The sequence below is a fragment of the Manis pentadactyla genome, chromosome 11 (genome assembly GCF_030020395.1).
Source record: "Manis pentadactyla isolate mManPen7 chromosome 11, mManPen7.hap1, whole genome shotgun sequence".
NCBI classification, from domain to species: Eukaryota; Metazoa; Chordata; class Mammalia; order Pholidota; family Manidae; genus Manis; species Manis pentadactyla.
In genome coordinates, this window is record NC_080029.1 from 122,567,557 (window position 1) to 122,587,999 (window position 20,443).

Consider the following 20,443-nt stretch of genomic DNA (forward strand, 5'->3'; position numbering starts at 1 on the left):
GCACACGCTCCCCACCCCCACCCCAGCCACACGGTCACAAAGCCGCGGAGACACACACTCCCTCAGAGATGCCCACAACCACACAGCCCCAGGTTCAGTGACACAGACATAGAATCTCACCACACAGGTATGTGGACGCAGACTCTCGCATGTATCCCCTGCCCCCCATTATTGCCAGTCCTCGCCACCAGAGGGCTCCCCACCCTTCTTAGAGGCTCGGGCTCCTACACTAAAGGCCCTGTGGTTGCAGGAGCTGGAACAGCCCAAGGGCTACCCCGCTCCCTGATCTGGTGGTCCAGCCACAGAACGCTACGTACTACCCCCAAACGCACATTCCCGGTTCTGTGTGTTTGCCTGGAATACTGCCCCCTTTTCCCTGCTATTGAAAGCCCAGAGTCTTGGAAGCCTGGCTCAACTGCTGCCTTCTTTAGGGCAAAGACTTTCTGACACCAGACATGTTTAGCCAGAGTCTGTCTGAAAGTGCAGACAGTCAGAACCACAAGGGATTCAGAAATTGGCAGCACAGGCGAATATGGCCCAGAGAGGTCAAGGGATTGGCCTGAGGTCACAGAGCAAGTCACTGGGCTTGCTGGATGGTGTGTGGTTGCTCAGTGAGGTTCCTAAGTGGACAGCAGCTCTCTCCAGATGCTGAGTCTTGGTCTGGGATCTGGGGAAGGAGCTGGGGTCATGCAGGCCTCAGGGGCTGCCAAGCCTGTCTCCAAGGCCTGCGGTCTTCAGATGGAAACCCTCCAGAGAACTTGTTCTTATTGGAATACAGATTTTCAGGCTCCACTTCAGAGATTCTGTGGTCTGGGTGGGGTCCAGGAATCTGCTGCTTAGCCACAGCATGTACACGTGTGCCCATGACATGCGGAGGCACATACAGTCACAGGCAGCTGTGTGTATAGCAAACTCCCTAGAAACCCTCAGGCATACAGTATGCACAGGTGCAGGTACACACCCAAGGCACGTGCACACACCCGGCCCAGGAGTTACCACAGGCCCAGCCCCAAGCATCCAGTCACGAATGGCGTGGAGGCTGGCTGGCTGGGCCCCTGTGCCTGGATCATCCCCCTGCTCACCCCCATGTCCTTTACCTCCAGCTGGTCCCTTCTGATCTCAGCTGCCTCGCCCTGGAAGACATAGATCTTCTTGTGCTGGACCAGGTGCAGGGGGGCCAGTGGCCCCTCTATGGCGATGGTCACTTGCAGCATGGTGTCTGTGTGCACAGGTCCTGCCTCTACAGAGAAGGCCACGGTATCATGGGGGCTGAGACTGCCATTGTGGCTGTAGAGAATGGCGCCATCCAGCAGATCCTGCTGGGAGAAGGTGGTGGCTGGCTGGCCGGCCCGGAGCAGCTGCCCCCAGTGTGGGCCGGCTGTGACATGGTAGTGGACCTCACCCCCACTACGGATGTCTAGATTGGTGTCGAGGTGGAGCACAGCTGCGTTGATGGTGCTGTGGCCTCCCTGAGGGACCATGAGGCTGGAGCCATTGGCCACATGCAGGTAGGGCTCTGAGGCCTGGACTTCGAGTAGTGCAGTGGCCTGGTGCTGCCCGTCAGACACCTGCAGCTGGATCCAGCCACGGTCGGCCCCTGAGTGCACAAACAGGACTCGCCTCCTCCGGAGGTCCTCCTGGGTGAAGCGGTAGATAGGCCGTGTGGGCTCATCCACAGCCACGATACTGCCAAAAAGGAGGTCCTTGCGCGTCAGCACCAGCTGAGTGTCAGCAAAGCCTGAGTCAGCATCGCTGAAGGCCACGTCATCTGTGGTCAGCAGCCGCTGCCCACCCCGGGCCACGTGGAAGACACGGCTGATGGTCTGCACGGGGGCATGGTCATTCACAGGCTGGATGGACACACGGAAAACGCCCCGTACCTCCTCCCAGGCCATGCCACCACTGCCCTCCCCCTGGCGGGTAGCCACAAATGGAATGTCATCTTCTGTGGTCTCGGAGTCGTCATGCCGGTAGACCAATCGGCCATGAAGCAGGTCATCATTGGTGAAGGATGTCACCATGGTGTCCTTGTCCTGTGCCCCCTGCCACGTCAACCTCCCATGGCGGGGCTGCTCCATGACCTCATAGAGGTAGCTGGCACTGTTGAGACTCTTGACGAACAGGTGGTCAGCAGAGAGGACACCCTTGCCTCCCTCAGGCACTGAGAGGAGCGTGTTGGTAAGGACAGGAGAATCTGGGTCACCGCCGATGTGGATGGGGAAGGTGTAGAGAGGGGAGAAGTGTGGGGGAGCTGTGACACGGAAACGGAAGATGTCCTCGACTGCCTCTGAGGCACGTGCTGTGGCCCCATAAGTCACCCGACCAGCCTGCAGGTCATCCTGGGTGAAGCCCTGACCGTCTGCTAGTCGTGTGCCCTGTAGCCGAAGATTTCCCTTCCTGGGGGCCTGAACCACCTCATAGTGGAAGGTGGTGGGGCTCAGGTCTGCGTCCTCTAGGGCGGCCTCCAGGTGGGCAGTGGTGAGGGCCTCCTGCTGGGTGTTCTGAGTATGCAGTGGCTCCAGACGCAGCAGCCACACCGCGGCTCTCTGGACTGTCACTGGAAAGGACAAATTGCTTAGAGTCTCCCGGCCCACCTGCACCTCCAGGGCCAGGTTCTCCACGGTGTCCTCGGCGCGGTGCTGTGGGTCAGTGCTCAGGTACCTCACTCGGCCCTGCTCCACGTCCCGCTGCTGGAATGCCTGTGTGGCCCACCACTCAGCACCCTCGGCCCCGCCTGCCCCCTGCTTCTGCAGCTCCCCAAACTGCAGGGCCCCGGTGACTCGGAACTGCACGCTCACATCCTGCCCCACAGCGTTGGTCTCCACGGACAGGTTGGCAGGCGAGACAAGGGCAGCAGAGCCCTGGGCCACGTACAGCCCTGTGTTCCGACGGATCTGAATGGTCGGCCGGATGGCCACCACCTTCAGTGTGGCTGGGGGGCTGGCCTGCAACCCATCGCTGACCTGGAACGTCAGGTCCTGGGCCGGTCCCCCATGGTGGATGTAGACTAGGTCGCCAGTCTCCAGCTCCTGGCAGGAGAACTCAGTCGCTGGCACACCAGGCTGGTCTCGGCGCTCCACAGGAAGGCTGGCATGGGTGCCGAGGAGCTGGAAGGTGAGGCCCTCGCAGGCAGAGTCCGGGTCGTAGGCCTGGAAGACCTCAGGCCCTAGTGGCTTCTGGGTGTGCTCCAGGATGACCATGAGGCTTCCGTGCGGGAAGATAATGCGGGGTGGGTCGTTGACAGGGTTTATCTGGATGGGCAGGATGTAAATTTGTCCCCTCTGAAGGCAGGAGGGCAGGGGGCCCCGAGCAGTCACTGACACCTCCAGCACCAGCTGGTCCGAGGAGTCCTCAGAGCCATCGTGGACGAAGCGGACCTTGTGGTTTACCACGTCCAGGAGGGTGAACATTTTCCGTGCCTGGGCGCCCGGGACATCCAGCTCTAGCTCACCGTGGCGGGCTCCACGGCTCATGCTGAACAGCACCTGGGATTTGCGCAGCTCAGCCTCGCCCAGGTCCAGTGTGGGCTGAACATGCCGCCACTCAAGCCAGGCTGTGCCACCCTCAGCCACCACCAGTGGGCTGATGGTCAGCAGTTGGGTGAAATTGGCAAAGACAGGAGGCAGCCCTGGCTCAGGCACACAGGGCTCAGGCAGCTCCACGGCTGGCCAAGCCTCAGGAGCCAGGGTGGAGAAAGCCTCATATGGGCCATAGGCATCCTCCTCATACTCATCTTCCTCAAGCCTGCAGCCAGCCACCATGCTGCGAGTCAGCAAGGCTTCCCGGAGCCCCTGCCGCTTGCCGTTGACGCTGAGGTCCTCCATGCAGCCCAGGAGGGAGACATTGCCAGCCCCTGGTGCCAGGCCCAGGCGGTGCTCCTGGAGATGGCGAGAGACCTCTGCATGTAGCCCCCCAAGGAGGAGATTGCCACGTGGCTCCAGGAAGCTGAGGACCCCGCGGTTGGAAGTACGTGTGGGGTACTGGTCCACAGATATTTCCAGCTGGTGAGCGTCCATGTGGATACTGACCTCATGGGGTTGCCCGTCAGCCACAGGCACACTGTTATGCAGCAATACAGTGCCCTGGCCTTTCTCCACCACAGCCCGCAGGTGACCTTCAAATATGTCCACATAGATGAAGTCCCCATGCTGGCCTCCTGCTTGGAAGGCTAGGGGTGCCTGCTGGCTCCTTGTGGTGAGTGTGAACTCCAGGGCGCCTTCATCCGGAGTGCTCCAGGCAGGGAAGGCCGCCAATGAGTGGGGCCCGGAGAAGCCCAGAGCCACACCGTCATCTGCAGAGAACTCTTCAGCGCATCCCTCATGTACATCCGGGGTCAGTGGCTGGAGGAGGTTGCGGCCATTGAGGGTGGCCGCATGGAGGCAACCCCGCAGAGCTCGGCTGGCTCCCCTCAGGTAGGGCAGGCCAAGGCTTCCAATGCCCCCCACGAAGAGCCCATAGGGGACTTCCAATGGGGCTCCTGAGACTGGGGCTGAGGAGTTCAGGTGCCCGTCTACTGACAACAAGGCCCAGCTGTCTGAGACAGTCAGCCCCACAGTGTGGAGGACGGAGTTGCCCAGCGGTGTCTCTGCTGGGGTCTGTAGCCTTATCACCTCCTGGCCCAGGACAAGTCTGACCTGAAGAGAGAAAGGGGGAATAGGGCAGCACTTTGAATCCTTTGCTTCTGCTATAAAAGCATAGTTGGTCCCCCACACTTGGGGTCCCCAGAACAGAGGGTTTAGGACAAGGGCTTCTCATGTCACCTTCTTTCCTTCCTGCCATCTCTTTATTCATCTCCCAAACACCCACCAAAGTGATCTCTGTGTCAGGCCTGGATGGACCTGGGGACCCCGAGGTGAATCAGATTTTGTCCCTGCCCACAAATAACTGATATATAGCAAGATGCTTTCCTAGAGCTTCAATCTGTATTTTTTATTCTTACCCACTTTTCTTGGGTGAAAGGTGCCATAAAAATCACCTTGGAATCCAGAAAACTCACTTCTGGAATAATGAAGACCTAGGAACCCTGGATCAGTCCCCCTAATTAGGGCAAAACACCTTGGGGTCACCAGGTGGAAGCCAGGATCAATGTTCAGAGATGGTGAACATAATCTCTGTTTTGAAGGTTTAGTAAAGAAAAGATCCCTGACCTGGGGTGAGGGGAGACCCTCGGGGAGAGAAGGACATGGTTCTGTCTCAATGATACTGGCACCAGAACTGGTTTCGGTGCAGTGTTCCCACCTCTAGATGGTAAACTGGGTGGTGGCAGAGTATAAGAACGGAAAGAGTAGAGCACTAAGAACTGTGACCTTGGGAGTCCACGTACAGAGCACCTCTAAGGGTTGTGGCATCCTTGTATCTGGCAGACAGGAAGAGCAGCAGGGCCAGGCTGTACCAGGCCAGTGTTCGACAGTGACATCTACTGGCAGTGAGAAGCAATGACAGCAGCAGATGGACTGATGGATGATTAGGACATTGTTCTCTCCGCAATGGAGTGTGGAAACAGCAGCCATCCCCCTCAATTTGGAATAGGATTTCAGTTTCTCAAACTTCTTATAGTTAAGGACAAGTCTCAAGATAGAGCCAGAAGACTCCTTGCTGTTAAGCTTGTGGGAACTTGAAGGATGAAACAGAAAAATGAAGGAACTGAGACAGTACTGGTTGTTACCATCAACGGCCAATGGTGATGAAGGATGACTGGTGCTATGCGGAGGGATGCAAAGGGGTGCTGGAGCCGTGAGAGGGGACCCAGCCTAGGCAAGCAGCAGGGGACACCTTCTGGAGGAAGGAAAGTCCATGCTGAGACTTCAAGTACAGGCTGGGCTTGGGCAGGTGCAGGGACGCATCCCAGGCAGACAGAGGGTAGTGAGCAAGGGCCTGGCAGCGACATACTGCAAGATGGCTGGAGAGCGGAAGCAGTCAGTGTGGTCAAAGCACAAAGGCCAGCTGGGGTTGGGTGAGAAGTGAGGTTGGAGGGCAGGCGGGCACAACAAGCTCGTGAGGGAGTCACATCTGCGATGCTATTGCCATCTCACTGTGGAGAACTCAAGACCCCAGGGTGATAGTGACTTATACAAGGTCAAACAGCCCCTTAGTAGCCATTCAGAGCTAGAAAAGGAGTCCAGCAGGGAAACATCACTGACCTGCAGGCGTCCAGAGTAGAGCTGCAGGAGGAGGTGGTCTGTCCGGCCTGCTGCCAGGAAAAGCAGGGCTTCGGTCTGGGATGTGGAGAACTTCAGCTGTAGGTCTATGTCCTTCAGAGCTGTGGCCACAGGTACCTCCAGGTGATTCTCACCGAAGAAAGAGGCTATGTGAGAGAGGGGGCTGGGGTCAAGGCTCAGACTCTGGCCTGGAGTAGGAGTGGACGGTGGGCTGCAGGGAGGAGGCTGTAGGCTGGTGCATCCTAATGGTTCTCCCACATCACCTGCGTGGTCCTGGCATCAGAGGGAAGAGCCTCATCCTGTGCCCAGCCCAGAACTTAACTCTGAAGGAGACCAGATCCAGCAATTCCAAGCAACTCAGGCCCCTTCCTGGCCTAAAGGGAAATGGTCATTGGCCTTATTGTCTGGCCTGGTGGTCACAGACCCCAGGAATGGAATTTTAAGAGCACCACCCCTGCCCCAAACTGATACCTGCTCAACATCCTTCTAAGTGCCCTAAGCTCTGGCTCTTAGGCCATGCTTTTTCCATGTTCTGCCCACTTCCGTGGGTTGTCTGTGACCATGGCTGGGCCTGGTCATCGTACTAAGACAGGCGGTTCACCCGTCCCCACTACTCTTCTGGGCCATGCTCCCAGCTGTCTTTGGGGGTGGGGGTGGCTGCTTTTTGGGTGTAGCCAAGTTCATGGAGAAGCAAAGGCCCTGAGGCCAAATAGAGATCATGCACAGTGCTGGACCCAAGACGGGCCGACGCTCCCCCCACTGCCACACACTGCTTCGTGGTGTAGTGCTATTAATGGCCTCTGGTGAGCAGTCGGATCAGGCCCCATTGTTTCCAACACGGCCAGGGAGCCGGGGAGGACAACCGCTAAGTTCTCCAAGCCTCAGTCAGGCTGATGGTAAGGCCTGGGAGGGGCTGGGGGGCTGCTATACCGCAGAGGGCTTCCCAAGGCAGCAGGCCACATCTGGGGTTTCCCAGGGTTAGTGGGCACTGTTCAGAGACACTTCTGCCCCCACACCCGGTCTTTTTAAGTTGTCACATCTTCCAGGTCGTTTCCTGAAATCAGCCTTTCTTGACCTCCAACCTGCTGCCACAATTTCTGTTTTCTTCCTTTTGTAGAAATTAGGGATAAATGCAACTTTGATTCTGCCCCCCAGACATCCAGGGTTGGAGAAGGAGCAGAGAGGAATGGGTTAAGAAGGTGATTCATTTCTTCCCTTAAAACCCATGTGAGTGAGCAAAGGCCGATGGCCTTGATAGGGACAATCTGATACCAGCCATGTATGTGCTAGTCCCTGACAAGCTGGCGTCAGCTGATACAGGCCTGAGGAAATAGCATCAGCCACCAGAGGAGTGGCACTTTGCAGACCCTAAGGGCAGCCAACACTGCCCACAGGGATGTCCAGGGCAGATAGTGCTCTTTCCCTTGGGTTGTGCTGAAATCCCCTCTAGTTATCCCCTTTTGCCAACACTTGCTGACAGCATGGGAACCTTGTTTGGGAACCTAAGGGAATCAAGTGAGAACTGCAAAGGTATCTGGGTGGGTACTGCCCAGCAGGCCTCCATGCTAGTGAAGGGCAGACCAGGGAGCTGGCAGAGGGCAGGCACTCACAGGGGCACCTTATCTGCAAAGACATTGATTCTTAAGAACAAAACAGCATGCTAAACTGCGGGCAGCCACAGTGCAGTGGGTGGGGGCACAGGGCCCCTGCAGGATGGAGCCACCACCACGGTGGGCTGGAGCTCATAGCAGCTGGCAAGAGGTGATCATTAAATTTGTAGGAATTTTGTGAGCCAGGTGATGCTGCTCAGTGGGAATATTTATACCATGGAAAGGAGCAAACATGACAAATCAGGGCTCCCTGGCTCCCAGAAGGCCTGTTGCTAAACATTTACCTGCCTATCATTCTTGGGAAGTGGGGCCATCCATACACCCACACACCCATCCACACTTCCTCCTGCCAAGGGTGCAGACCTGGCAGGGCGTGGTCAAGGGCAGGGCTCTCGAGCAGTCGGGATCGGAAGTAGATAGCCGCCTCTAACCACTGAACCACCTGCCTCCGGCCTGTTCCCGGAAGGGGAGAGTAGCAGCCTGTTTGGCCTGGTTCTCCAGGCCGGAGTGGGAGGCGGCAGGAAGCAGAGATACTTTCCAGAAAGCTGGGGTCTGAATGGACCCATTGAGGGGCTGGGCCCTGCTGCTTCCTGTGGGGCTGGGCAGGGATGGGCTCACACAAGCTGCCTTGTGCAGCTGGAAGCACACAGGCCAGGCAGCCTCCTCGCCCCAGTACAGGCCTCCGAGGTCTTGCTGGCCAGGGTTTTGGAAACTCTGACAGCACCCCCACCCCCACCCCACCTCCTACCTCCTCTGCTGCACCTCTTCCTGCCTCTGATGGGCTACACTTGTAAGAACCCAGAACCCCGGTCCTGGGAGGGGCAGTTCTGAATGGAGAGGAGGAGCAGGATAAAGAAACAAGGAGCTAGGGCTCAGTCCTGAGGGCTTCCTGGGAGAGGTGAGGGTGGCGTGCACGAGTAGAGAGGGGGGAGAATAGGCAGTCTCAGGGGGTAGCAAGGCCAAGTGAGAGAGTGGCAGGGATACCCAAGCTCTGGAGAAGATGAAGAGGGATGAGCAGAGGGAAAAGGAGCAAGGACCAAGCCAGGCTCAGCGGCCTGATAGGGATGCAGGAGCCGTGGGCCAGGAGAAGGGGCGTCAGCAGTGTCTGTGGACCTGTGGTTGACTTTCCAGGGTCAACAACACCAAGGATTCATCAAACGCCAGTTCAGGCCTTCAGCAGTGGTGTGGGTGGCCCTCTGGGCCAGGAGAAGGGGCCAGTTCTGGCCTCAGTGTCAGCATTCCTTAAAATGGGTGCTCCTTCCCACACCCTCCTCCTCCGGCCCGCGGGGCTTCGTCCTGGAGGCTCCCTTCTGGTCTGGGAGTCTGCTCTCGAATGCGGGTGTGCAGACTTAATGGCGCGAGCTACCTGGGTGGCACCAGGCCTTCTCTGGTGTGTGGCAGGAGCGGGATGCCCTGAGGGGTCTAGAGGACAATGGGAGGGGCAGGAAGAGTGGGGGGGTTTCTCTGAAAGAAGGGACGGGGGTGAGGGGGTACCCGGGACTGTGTAGGTACCTATTTGCATGTGTGTGCAAGTGTGTGGGTGGCTGCTGGGAGTGTGTTTTGGGTTTGCATAAGACTGCGTGTTTGTGCGTGTGCGGGCATGTGGGCTGGGAGCTGCCAGGACAGAGCGGTGATTGTGCCCAGGCCTGTCTTGCCCCTCAGTGCCCACCCGCCGTGACTTGGCTGGGCCTGGCTCTATGAAAGGGGCTGTGTTTCCCTGAGGGTCCCCGCCCCAGTGCCCACCCACTAGGGAAGTTTGCTGAAGGTGGGGCAGTCCCACCGCTTCCCACCCTTCCTGCCCTCAGACCGCGGCTGTCTGGGCCCATGGGGCAGCTCCACCCCTCTTCCTCAGATGAGGGTCGGGGGCACAGAAAGAGCCCGTGTGCTTCCCTGCCAAGCCCCCTTCTCAGATAGGGAGATGAAACCTAGGCCAAGCCACCGTCTGGCAGGGCGTGGACTGTGCTGGCGTCTCCTGGCTTCCCGGACACTCCTAGAGCGTATACGGATGGGGACTGGGCCCTGCCACTGGGGGGGCCCAAGCGTGAGGCTCACTGTCCCCATGAGGCCCAGCCCTTGCCTGCCAGCAGGTTCTTGGGGCAACAGACTACTGTGTGGGGAGCACCTCTGCTCATCGGGCTCCCTCCTCCCTCCCAGGCTGGCCAGGGGAAGGGTCTCAAGGATGGGCGCCCTTTCTAGTGTGGGGGCTGCTGCAGACACCCATCCTCCTGAGTCCCCGGAACCCCTGGGGCTGGCCAGACCATCTCCCTGTCTCTGCCTTGGCCGCGTGGTCCCTCCTGCCCGTCTCTGCCTCTGCTTTCTTTCGTCTTGGCTCCTCTTCCCTCTGTGCCATCCGGGCTGTAACAGAGAGCACCACCCTTGCCCTAGAACATCCCGGAGAGCCAGACCTGGGGCCTTTGGCCTCCCCAGCCCTGGGTGCCCCATTTCTCAGGTGATGGGTTCCTTAGTATCAAAATTCTCTGTAGCCCTCACCTGCCGTAGGCTGCCTGGCCTCCGCTTTCCAGAGAGCCAAGCTGAGCCTCCAGAGGAGAAGCAGTTTGACAGAGAGGAGCAGAAAGCCTGCTGCTCCCAGCCCTGCCACCCATCCGAGACCCGCCAGCCCGGCACCCCCGCTGCCAGGCGGTCACTCCTCGTGTGCCCTGCTTCTGCCACATTCCTGGTTGCCTGGGGGCAGCCAGGCAGCCCCACGGCCAGAATGCGTCACGGGCAGCATTCCTGGGTGTCTGCTGCCGCCTGGCTTTATAAGGGAGAAAGCTGGGAGCCGGAGCTGCTGGGCAGGATGGCCGGTGGGGAGAGCCCAGGGCCCCCAGTCAGGGTGGGCAGTGGGAGGGCTGGACGTGTGGGGGGAGCACAGCCAGGGAACTGAGACAGAACCGGAGATGAGAGACGGACAGAGAGAGCGGGGAGACCCACGTCCACTCACTCATTCCTTCAGTCACAAGTACAGAAATGCAGCCATGGGGATAGAAAAGGGGGACCCACTCTGGAGAGGCAGAAAGCCTGAGAAAGATGTTAGAACCGAGAATGAGAAATAAAGAGCCCCGCCTCTCCAAACACTGGACTCAGGGATGCAGACCCAGGCCTGGGGAAGGAGGTGGAGGAGGAGAAACGGGGAGAGACGGAGAAGGCTGCGTGTGGGCAGTGAGCCCGCTGCTGGGAGGGGGGTGAGGGGGGCACCCCGCTGGCTGGCTGGGCATGGGAAGAGCCCTGCTCCAGGGTGAAGCTGGACTTCTTCACCACACCCCCTTGGGATTTGGCACCAGGGGTGCAGATCCTGGCCCCAGACTCAGACACTGGGCAGGAGAGGTGAGGGGGGCTGTGGGGTGTGGCACTCTCGGGAGGCCAAGGCAGGGGTGAAGGGCTCTCTGTCTCCCTGACGGATATGGCTGTGTGTGGCCCTGCTGGGGGCTGAGTGCCACCCCGTGCGAGAGCAGGAACGGGCCAGGTGCCCACCCCAGCAGCTGGGCGCCCCCTGAGGTCACCCAGGCCCCCCAGAACTCAGGCCGGATTTGCCCCCACCCCTCCCTTGTGCCTGCGAGGAATTTCCTTCTCCTTTGCCAGTGGTTAACTGCCAGGCCAGGGAAACTGAGGCAGCTGGGGTGGGGGTGGAAAGTTCCCTCTGATTGAGATCCGGAGCTGCAGCCCCCAGGGCGGGCTGGGCCGATGCCCCCTACACTTCCCACTCATACTGCTGGTCTGGTCGGCAGTGCGAGGTGCTGATGTGAGAACTCAGACCACGAGAGCCCTGCAGACCCCCGCACAGCCGCGCAGGTGGCGTGTGGCCGTGAATGTGCCTGAGTGAGGGTCAGTGCCATGTGTCACAGTGTGTCGAGGTGAGTGTGGGGCAGGTGAGGATGTGGTGCCATGGGTCCAGTCTGGCTCTGGATGTTGGACCATGACCCTCCCTGGCCAGACATCACTGTGCCTACTCAGGCGCCAAGGCCCGCTTCAGCAGGTCCCATAGATCCCCAAGGCTCAGTCCTCCCAAACCAAGCTATCGCCCCCCCCCACCCCCATTAGCTCCGAAGGTAACAGGAGGAAGGGTACAGAGACAGACTTTAGATTAGACCAGAGGTACGATGTCACCTGTGCAGCGGTGACTCTGGAGTCGTGAGAGCCAAGCCCAACAGCTCACTGCTTGCCAGGGCTGCCTGGGAGGCGCTCCCCCCTGCAGCGCTCACCGCCCGGGCTCCCCTGCCTCCCTGCTTGCAGACTGGGAGTCCATGACCCAGGCCATCCCAGCGGCCTGCTGACAACCTGCTCCCCTCCTGGTCTGCCAGCCACGGACACAGGAACAACACGAGGTTGGTTCAAAGTCCCATGGAACTGAAAGAAGTAGCCCGCCCTCTCAGGAGACGGTAGCTGTCCCAGCAGAGTGGGAACATCGGGCCTTGAGTCCGCCCAGGCAGACCCTCACAGCTCCGCGCTACACTGCGCTTGCTCAAGAACTTGTGAGCCTCGACACTCGCTCTCGGGGTGTCTGACCTTCCGTTTGGTTGCCTTTCGGGTCCCTGGAAAAGCCAAGGAGCCAGCCCTGACCCTGGTCACTGGCCTTAGCTACTGGGCCTCTGACCGAGCACCTGGACGCCACTCATGCTGAGGAGCATACTTTGGGGAACATTTTCAACTTAGGGACCCCCTCTGGAAAGTGAGGACCACGGGTCTGGTGGGTGGGAGGTAGCAAGCTTGGTCCACAGACACTGACAGAGGCAGCGCGGGTGCCCTGGGCTCCCAGCCACCTGTCCCAATCCTGGGGCCGTTTGGGGCACAGAGGGAGCAGGAGGGAACATGAGAGGCTTTGCTGGATGAAGGAGACCGGGGTCCACCCAGGCTGGAGGGCAGGGCTGGGGGGGAAGCAGGGCCCGCAGGGGAATCTTTGTGGGGGCCTTGGTGCTCCCCGGACCCTAGGCCAGAGAGGCGGGGCTGCTGCAGTACAGAGCAGTTCCGAGGGGCTTTTCCTGGCCCTACAATTTTCCTCCTTGTGTAGGGCGCTGGGTTGGTTTCCACATCCCCTCTCCCTTCACTCACCTGGCCCTGGAGGGCACATGGGACCCTCATCTCAGGGGCCCAGGCTGAGATAGGGGTTCCAGCAGGGCAGACACAGAATAAGGGGCTCTCACCTGGCAGTGAGCCCACCCAGCCCTCCGCCCCCAGCAGGGTCTCTGTGAGCAGTCGCTTGTGCTAGGCCCTCAGGGTGAGTGGTGGCAGAGCCGGATACAAGCCCCTAGCCAGCGTGTGGCTGCAGAGCTCTGTGCTGGTATCAGGGAGGGGCGCACGGAAGCCTTGGGGTTGTTGCATGTGGACCAGAGGTGGAGCATCTGCTGCCGGCTCCAGGGGGAGGAGGGTGTGAGAACTGGCTCCCTGCCTGGGGAAGACTTTTTCCCTTCCTTCCGTCCTGAGGTCCCCTGGGGCTCCCTCTTGTCAGGGTCAGGGATGGAGGTGGAGGGAGTGAGGAAGGGCAGGGAAACATCTGCTTTCGATGGGTGGCTTGGCAGCCTGCCTTTTGTGGCTGGCTAGGGTCTGGTCCCCAGGCTGGCTGAGCCAGGGAGGGGCCTTCTTCATGGTTGGCTGAGGGTGGCATCTTCCAAAAACCAGCTCTAAGTGCCAGCCATGCCCCTAGGGATCTTGGAGGTCAGGGAAGAGGGTGGAGAGAGGCAGGGGGCATGGGCTCTGCCCAGGGCGAGGAGCCTGCCCCCAGGAGGCTGACAGGCAACCCCTCTCTCAGGCGGAAACCAGAGCCAGGCAGCCTGTTGAAGCCTGTGGCTCATCTCCGCGTCTCCCGTCTGCTCTGGGATGAGAAACCGCTGAGGGCAGGGCTGTGGGGAGGTGTCTCAGGGCTTCCCCCAGCCTGGCAGGCTGGGCTTGGAGACGGTGACTGTGTGAGCTAGGATGGGGGCAGTGGAAGCAATGACTTGGTCTGGACAGAGGCCTGGACCAATTTGGCCTGACTTGTGCTCAATAGACTGTGAGCCTCGGGGAAGCCACTATTCCTCTCAGTCCCCCCATCTGAAATATAGAGAAGAGAGGTGGGATGACCCCAAAGACAGAAGTCCCATGCCTGGGAGACTGGGGGAAGCAGAGGCTTGGGTCAGGGAGCCCCTCCACCCCCAGCAGTGTTCATATGTGCGCATGAGTGCGTGCGCGCGCGCGCGCGCACACACACACACACACACACACACACACACACACACATCCATGTGTTGCTGCACTCTCTCCAACATCAGTGAAAGGGGGACCTGGGTGGGGAGACTGACACAAACTTGGCGCTTGGGCAGCCCAGCCCAGCTTAGCAGGGAGGCTGGTGGAGAGGTGTGGTCACTACAGCAGGTACAGTGGAGCCACCTTTGTGGGACAGGACTCAGGGCCCGCATCTCCTGCCCGGGGCATCTGTCATTCAGGAGGCCCTGCATGTGTGCTGCAGAGGGAACATCAGCCTCTGGGGAATACGGGGATCAAATGAGGTGGCACTGGCCCATAGAGGAATCTTCCATCAGGCCGAGCTGACCAAAGACGGGGTGAGCAGCAAGCTCCCAGCACTGGTGGCATGCTGGCAGGAGAGGGTGGCCTGGGAAGACCAGGAAACCTCAGCATCCTTGCTAGTGGCCTCTGTGCTAACCAGGTCCCAGGAGATCCCCAGATTGACACCTCCCTCCCCTGGGCTGGCCTGCCTCCTTTTGGAATAGGATTCTGCCTAGCCCTTCCAACTGCCAACTCTGGGGGCCCCTCCTGACTGTCAGAAACACCCCCACTGCCCTCCCTCTAGCCCATCTTTTCTCCCCTGGCCTCAGGCACTGTCTGCCGTCACACCCACATCTGTCACCAGCACCAGTTCTCCAGGGCTCTGGGCCCACCTGCCAATTCCCCCTAGACATCTACACCAGAAGTGCCCACAGGAGCTCCCAAACCCAAGCTCTCCCATCGCAGGCACCCTCAGGGCTCTCTCTGCCCCAACCTGCTGGCCTGCAGATAAAGGCCCACCACCCACTCTGCGTGGGGTAGAAATCTGAAAGTTATTTTGGACATTCGCCCTCCTCCTTCCCCATGCTTCATCCATGCTGCCCCTAAATTCTCTTTCAGATCCGTCTCGCCCTCTCTCCCCTGTGCCACCCTACAAGGCAGATGGCCACCATCTCTCGCCTGGCTTGGTTGATCCCCTGCCTCCTGTTGCTAACGGCAGCCGCATGTAACCTGAATTGAAAGTCACTCCGTCCTCGTCCCTCGCCTGGAAGCCTATGTGGCTCTCCATCGCCCGCCATCAAGCCCCTGACCCCGGCGTGGCACTGCGGGTGCTCAGCGACCTTGCCCTGCCCTGGCAGGCCTTCCTGCTCACCTCCCTTAAAGCTCCCGTGCCAGCTCACCAGGCCTTGGGCTGGTTTTCACCCAGCCTGCCGGGTGCCCACCCCAGCTTCTGCTGAGGCTGGGCCTTCTGCCCGGCAAGCCCTTCTCTCCTTTCTGCCCGGGAGATGCCCTCGTCCTCCTTCAGGGAGGAAGTCCTGCCCCTCTCTTTCCCACAGCCCAGAGTTCCTTCTCTGCGTCTGGGGGGCAAAGACACTCACTGTGGCTTGGGGAGATGTCACTGTCACCTCTTTCTGTCAACACTAAGCCTTGGGGACAAGACTATTGCCGCTTGGTGAAGGGAGACGGGAAGAAAGCAGGCAGGCGCCCCGGGTGACGGGTAGTGCGCCCTCCAGTCGCCCCACTGCCCCTGGGTGAGTGCTCCGGCTCTCCACACGTTGTCTCACCTCCAGATCCAGGGCCCAGAGGCAGGGGGCTGGACGCAATGGCTGGGGTGGGCTGGGGGACTGCCCCGGACAGGGAGTGCCTTTCTGGGCCTGTGGTGACAGAGTCTGGTGTTTGTTTTTAGAGAAAATAGAACCAGAGCCCCTATTTATAGCTGGAGGCCACAGCCGCAGACAGGAGATGGATGGGGCTGAGGCTGTGCGGGCTCCAGCTCAGGAGAGGCCCATTCCCAGGACCCCTGCCCCCCTTTCTCAGCCCCCAAGGAAGTGCCTGTGGGGCCCTGACATTCCCTGGGACAGGATGTAACTTGTGCTTTGGGGCAAGGGAAGGAGGGGACTTGGGTGGAGGGGATGGGAGATTCTCAGGACTGGTCCCTGGGACCCAGAGCCCCTTGTGGGCATGGGCGGAGGCAAGGGTGTGTTTTGCCTACTGGGAGGACAGAGGAGACCTGTGGAAGGGGTGGTGTGTCAGCTGCAGAGGGCGCACTTTGGACTGGGGGAACGAGAAAGAATGGAGCAGGGACAGAGACAGGGGTGGGGGAGGCAGAGACGGAGAGAGAGACTGCCAGAGAGCGGCAGGATGGGAGGGCGGAGACAGGGAAGGGGAAGAGGGGTCTGCAGCCCCGTTCACGCTGTGAGCACAAGGCGAGACGGAGGAAGCCAGGGAAGGTCTGAAGGCCACAGAGTCTTCACGCTGCTCTGGGCAGAGGGTCAGAGTCTGAGCTGGACCTGGTGAGGAAGGGCAGGAACTAGGTCTCTCTGTGGCCTCTGCCACAGAAGGCCGGGCCTTGCCCACTCCCACCCGGCCAGGGCCCCGGTCTCAGGTGGGAGGCCTAGACCTGTCTGGGGCCAAATAAACCAACACAGAGGAACTTTGTCACCAAGATCCTTGAAGGACTGTCCTTAGGAGATGGTGCAGGGTAGTGCCAGGATTGCTGGGGACAGATCTGGGCTCTGGCTTGTTAGGGGATGAGTTCCCCAGGCCTGGATGGGTTCATACCTGCTGCCAGCTTCTACTCAGACCCCTCTCTTGGTTGTGCCATTGGGGGATGAGGGGTGGCAGTACCCTGGGCATGTGTCATGGAACCATAGCCACAACCGGTGACTCAGAGAGTTAAAAAGGGAGCGACTTCAAGGGGTGACTCAGCCGGCTCTGCAGGGGCTGGGTGGGTCTGCCTGGTCCAGGACGGGCGGTCTGGGTTTATTTTTGGTGGGGTGGGGCTGGAACCAGGCTGTGGAAATGGGAACTCAGGGTGGAGAGGAGCCCAGATTCTCATCCCAGGAGAGCCCCAGGGATGAGAGCGCCAACTTAAGACAGTAGTTCCTCCATGCCAGCGAGCTCTGGCAGTGGGCAGCCTCTCAGCCCCCTTCGAGGTCCTGCTTGCCCTGCTGTGTGGCCTCAGACAAGGAGCCAGCTCTCTCTGGACAGAAGCAGAGCTGTTCCCAAGAGGCTTGAGCTCGGAATTTCAGACCTGACTTTGGAGATTGAAGATCCTACCCAGAGGCCCAGAGAGGGGCAGAGTTTTGCCGAAGGCCACACAAAAGGGCCAGGGATCCCAAGAGCTGCCATTACGCAGCCGGCCCAGGTCCCTAAAACATCTCTACTACCCTAGGGCTGTCAGCCGTTGGAGGGATAGGCCCTCACCTGACAACCTGCCCCTGGAGGGGCTCAGCTGGGCTCCAGAGGGGTGACCAGAAGCACATGGGCACCAGATGCTCAGAGATGGAGCCTCACCTGGGGCCAGGTGTCTGGATTCTATTAGTACCAATCCGGGGAGCTGGCCGGCTCTGCCCAGTGGTCTGCTGAGAAGTTACCTATGTGGGGGTAAGGCAGAGGAGTCTACACACTGGGGTCTCGGCCTGGGGGCTCAGATGCTGGCCAGCCTCTTATCCACAGTGTCCTCTCCAGCTGGCACCCCCAGACGGCTCCCCTGACTCTGTAGCCATTTCCTGAGACTCACTTCCCTTCACCTCCGCCGACTCATCTCACACAGACATGGATTCAGGCATCACCAACACGCCTGGTCCCAGCAGCCCAGGGCAGGGAGGGTCCTTCACTCCCTCTGCTGCTCACGGTGCCGCCACTGCTGCATGAAGAGTGGTGGTGGGGCCGTCTATACCTCTGGGCCCTGGCCTCCTGCTCCTACCTCCAGAGGGGCCCCCAAGGGGTGGACAGAGAGCACGGAAAGACAGGCTTCCAAGCTCACTGTCCTGTAGGAGGCCCTGATGCCTGCTCACATGCTCTCCATCCACACGAATCCGCTCTCAGGACAGGCTTTGAGTGTCATTTGCTTATTCGATCTATACGTACGGATTGTACTTCACTCCGGCTCCACCCGAGGGGCTATCAGGCTTTGGGGCAGGTCTGGGCGGGGCTGCCTGCTCCTCCTCACGCTGAGCCCCAGCCCCAGGAGTCAGGTGTATGCAGACACCTCCCCGTTTCTGAAGGGTCCTGGGCTGGAAGGCAGTAGCTGGCTCACACCTCCGGTGGGAGCCCACCTCCGCTTTTCCACGTCACTTTGTTCCACACAGACCCTCCAACAGTGCCACCGCCTCCAGTCCCATGCTTTGGAAGCTTTCTCAGAGATTCCTAAGCGGAAGCCCCCATATTGCTGGGCCTACCCTCACGCCCGAGGAGACGGCAGCAGCAGAGAAACCACAGCCTCAGGGGCAGGCTCCGACTGAGCATTTGTTGCTGGCAAAGGGCTTTAATCCTCAACACACAGAGACGGTAGGAAGTACTTAGCTTCATTTTAAAGAGGAGAAAACTGAGGCTCAGAAAGGCCCCCAATGTTCTGCACTGAGTGGAGGGCTGGCATCAAACCCTGAGCTCCCTAACGCCACGTCCCTTACCTCTGAGTGTCTGGCCACCTGCCTCCCCCAGTCCTGCAGAGATTCCCAGAGCTAAGGACTCAGGAAGGAGATGTGGGGCCTGAGTCGGGACTGAGGGGCAGGAGGGGGGCTCATTCTTAGCAGCTCTGACACCTAAAAAGGGTGATTTGTTCCCCCACTGACCACAGTGGGGAGAACACATGTGTGTGTGTGTGTGCCTGGCTGGCCTCCAGCCACAGGAGAGCCGGTCTGGCCTCAGCTGCTGCACATAAGAGAGGGGGGCAGGCCCATGTCATGGGAATCAGCATCTCGGGCCCACTGATATTTATAGCTACCCCCTCTGAAATGTGGGCGGGACGGGGTTGCTGTTAGGTGGGAACGGAAGTTGGTCTCCTCTCTCCGGCTCCCTCTATTTCCCCAGGGGGTAGGCTGGCCGGAGCCGGAGGCCCTGCCCTGGTGGTGGGGCTGGGGCTGTATGTTCTGAGTCGGGGCTTTTCCCCAGGACTGCTGGCTCTGGGCTAGGCACTCTCCTTGCTAGGCCCTGAGCCAGGCTGCTGAGCAATGTTGTGTGCATGTGCACATACCCATGCACCTACCGAGCCTCATGCTGATGGAGGTCATGCACCAGGAGGCAAAGGGCAGGTGAGGGTAGGGGGAATGACCCATGACCCCACAGAGATGGAGGAGACCCTCAGCACCTGATGGTTTGAAAAGCCTCCCAGGGGTGGTAGCGCTGGAGCTGGACCTTGCAGGATGGGGATAAAAAAGGGAGGACCAGTTGCAGAGAACAAATTGAGCAAAGGTGGAAGGGTGCCCTGGATTATGGGTCATCTGGTAGCCTGGTTCATCAGCCAGCCTGCGGGACATAGGAGCGCCTTGAACATGGAGGCTGATGTGTTGGCGGAGAGAGTGCCTGGCACAGACATGGTGTCTCTGGACCTAGAAGCAGGTGGCACAGAGGCTCTTGCCTGCTCAGGAATGCCCCGTTTGGTTCCGGGGGAGGCAGGAGTGGGATGCTGGGGTGCGTCTCCAGGCATGGGAGGACGCCGGGATTGTGTTCTGTTCCCTGCATTCAGGCCTCAGACCTGCGGTACCCGGGGAAGGGTGTCTTCCAGGGGCCCTTATGAGCTCCCTAATGCCATGATTTGGAGTCTTTAGAAGCCAGAAAGTTCTTCCTTGTATCTGACCTGAGTCTCCCCTGCTCTCAGTAGGTTTCAACTCAGAATATAAGTTCCCAAGTCTTTTTTTCTTTTTTAAAGCACGGAATGCTTTACTGAAAGCACATCTTACTCAAAATGTGTGTTTACGGAAGCGCTCCGCATGGACCGGGAGGCGGCGGGCGTCCTCCATCCCCAGGCTCCGCTGCCTCGGGATGTAAAGCCCTGGGACATCTCGGGCTCAGCCGGAAAACCCTCGGTTGGCTGAGCTGTTTATCTCTGTGCTCTTTGGTGGGCTCAGTCCTATGTGAGCAGCAAGACAGTAGAAACCCTTGTGGAAAGCAGATGGGAAGTGTGCCCTCAGAGAACCATTGGTCCTGTGGGCCAGGCCACCGCCCGAACCAGGGTGCAAGGGCAAAGAGCAGGGAGGCCTAGCCCCCGTCCTGCCAAAGATTTGGGTGATTCTGAGAAAGCAGCCACCCTTCTCTGGGCCCCGCTTTCCCTGTGAACCAGGGGGGGCTGGCCTGGGGTGGGGCGTCTCTTCAGTAAGGTCTGGGAGGGAAAGCAGCCTCACCGTCACACCATGGAAGTTAAGCTGTGAGAGACACACACAGCGGAATGGTTTAGCACAACTAGTTGGCTGAAGGCCTGGCAATGCACATCACAGCTGGTAGAGCCCGCTCCTCTGCAGGCTGGGAGGGGGCCTGGGCATAGGCAGGAGCTGAGCAGGAAGGAAGGAATGGGCAACAGGGTAGGCATTGTCCAGAGTGTGGGTGAGCTATGCCACCAAGCTGTCTTGATGGCAGCCCCCAGAGCTGCTACCCTACATCTGAGACAGACGTGGCTTCATTGGCCACCCCAGTTGTTGAAGGAGGGGTGCAGGGCTTTTTTGAAGAGGATTTGTTTGTGCCATGAGAAAGCAGGGGGGG

General features: G+C 59.6%; 1 protein-coding gene across 1 annotated transcript in view; it reads right to left on the reverse strand.

The window, feature by feature from the left end:
• The window catches only part of CSPG4 (chondroitin sulfate proteoglycan 4), a 34,637-nt gene that overhangs the window by 10,115 nt on the left and 4,079 nt on the right, over window positions 1-20,443 (reverse strand). The window contains exons 2-3 of the mRNA XM_036907631.2: window positions 6,141-6,304; window positions 1,098-4,634 (exon numbers count right to left, since the gene is read on the reverse strand). Coding sequence (XP_036763526.2) covers window positions 1,098-4,634; window positions 6,141-6,304 — 3,701 coding nt within the window. The remainder of the gene's footprint in view (window positions 1-1,097; window positions 4,635-6,140; window positions 6,305-20,443) is intronic.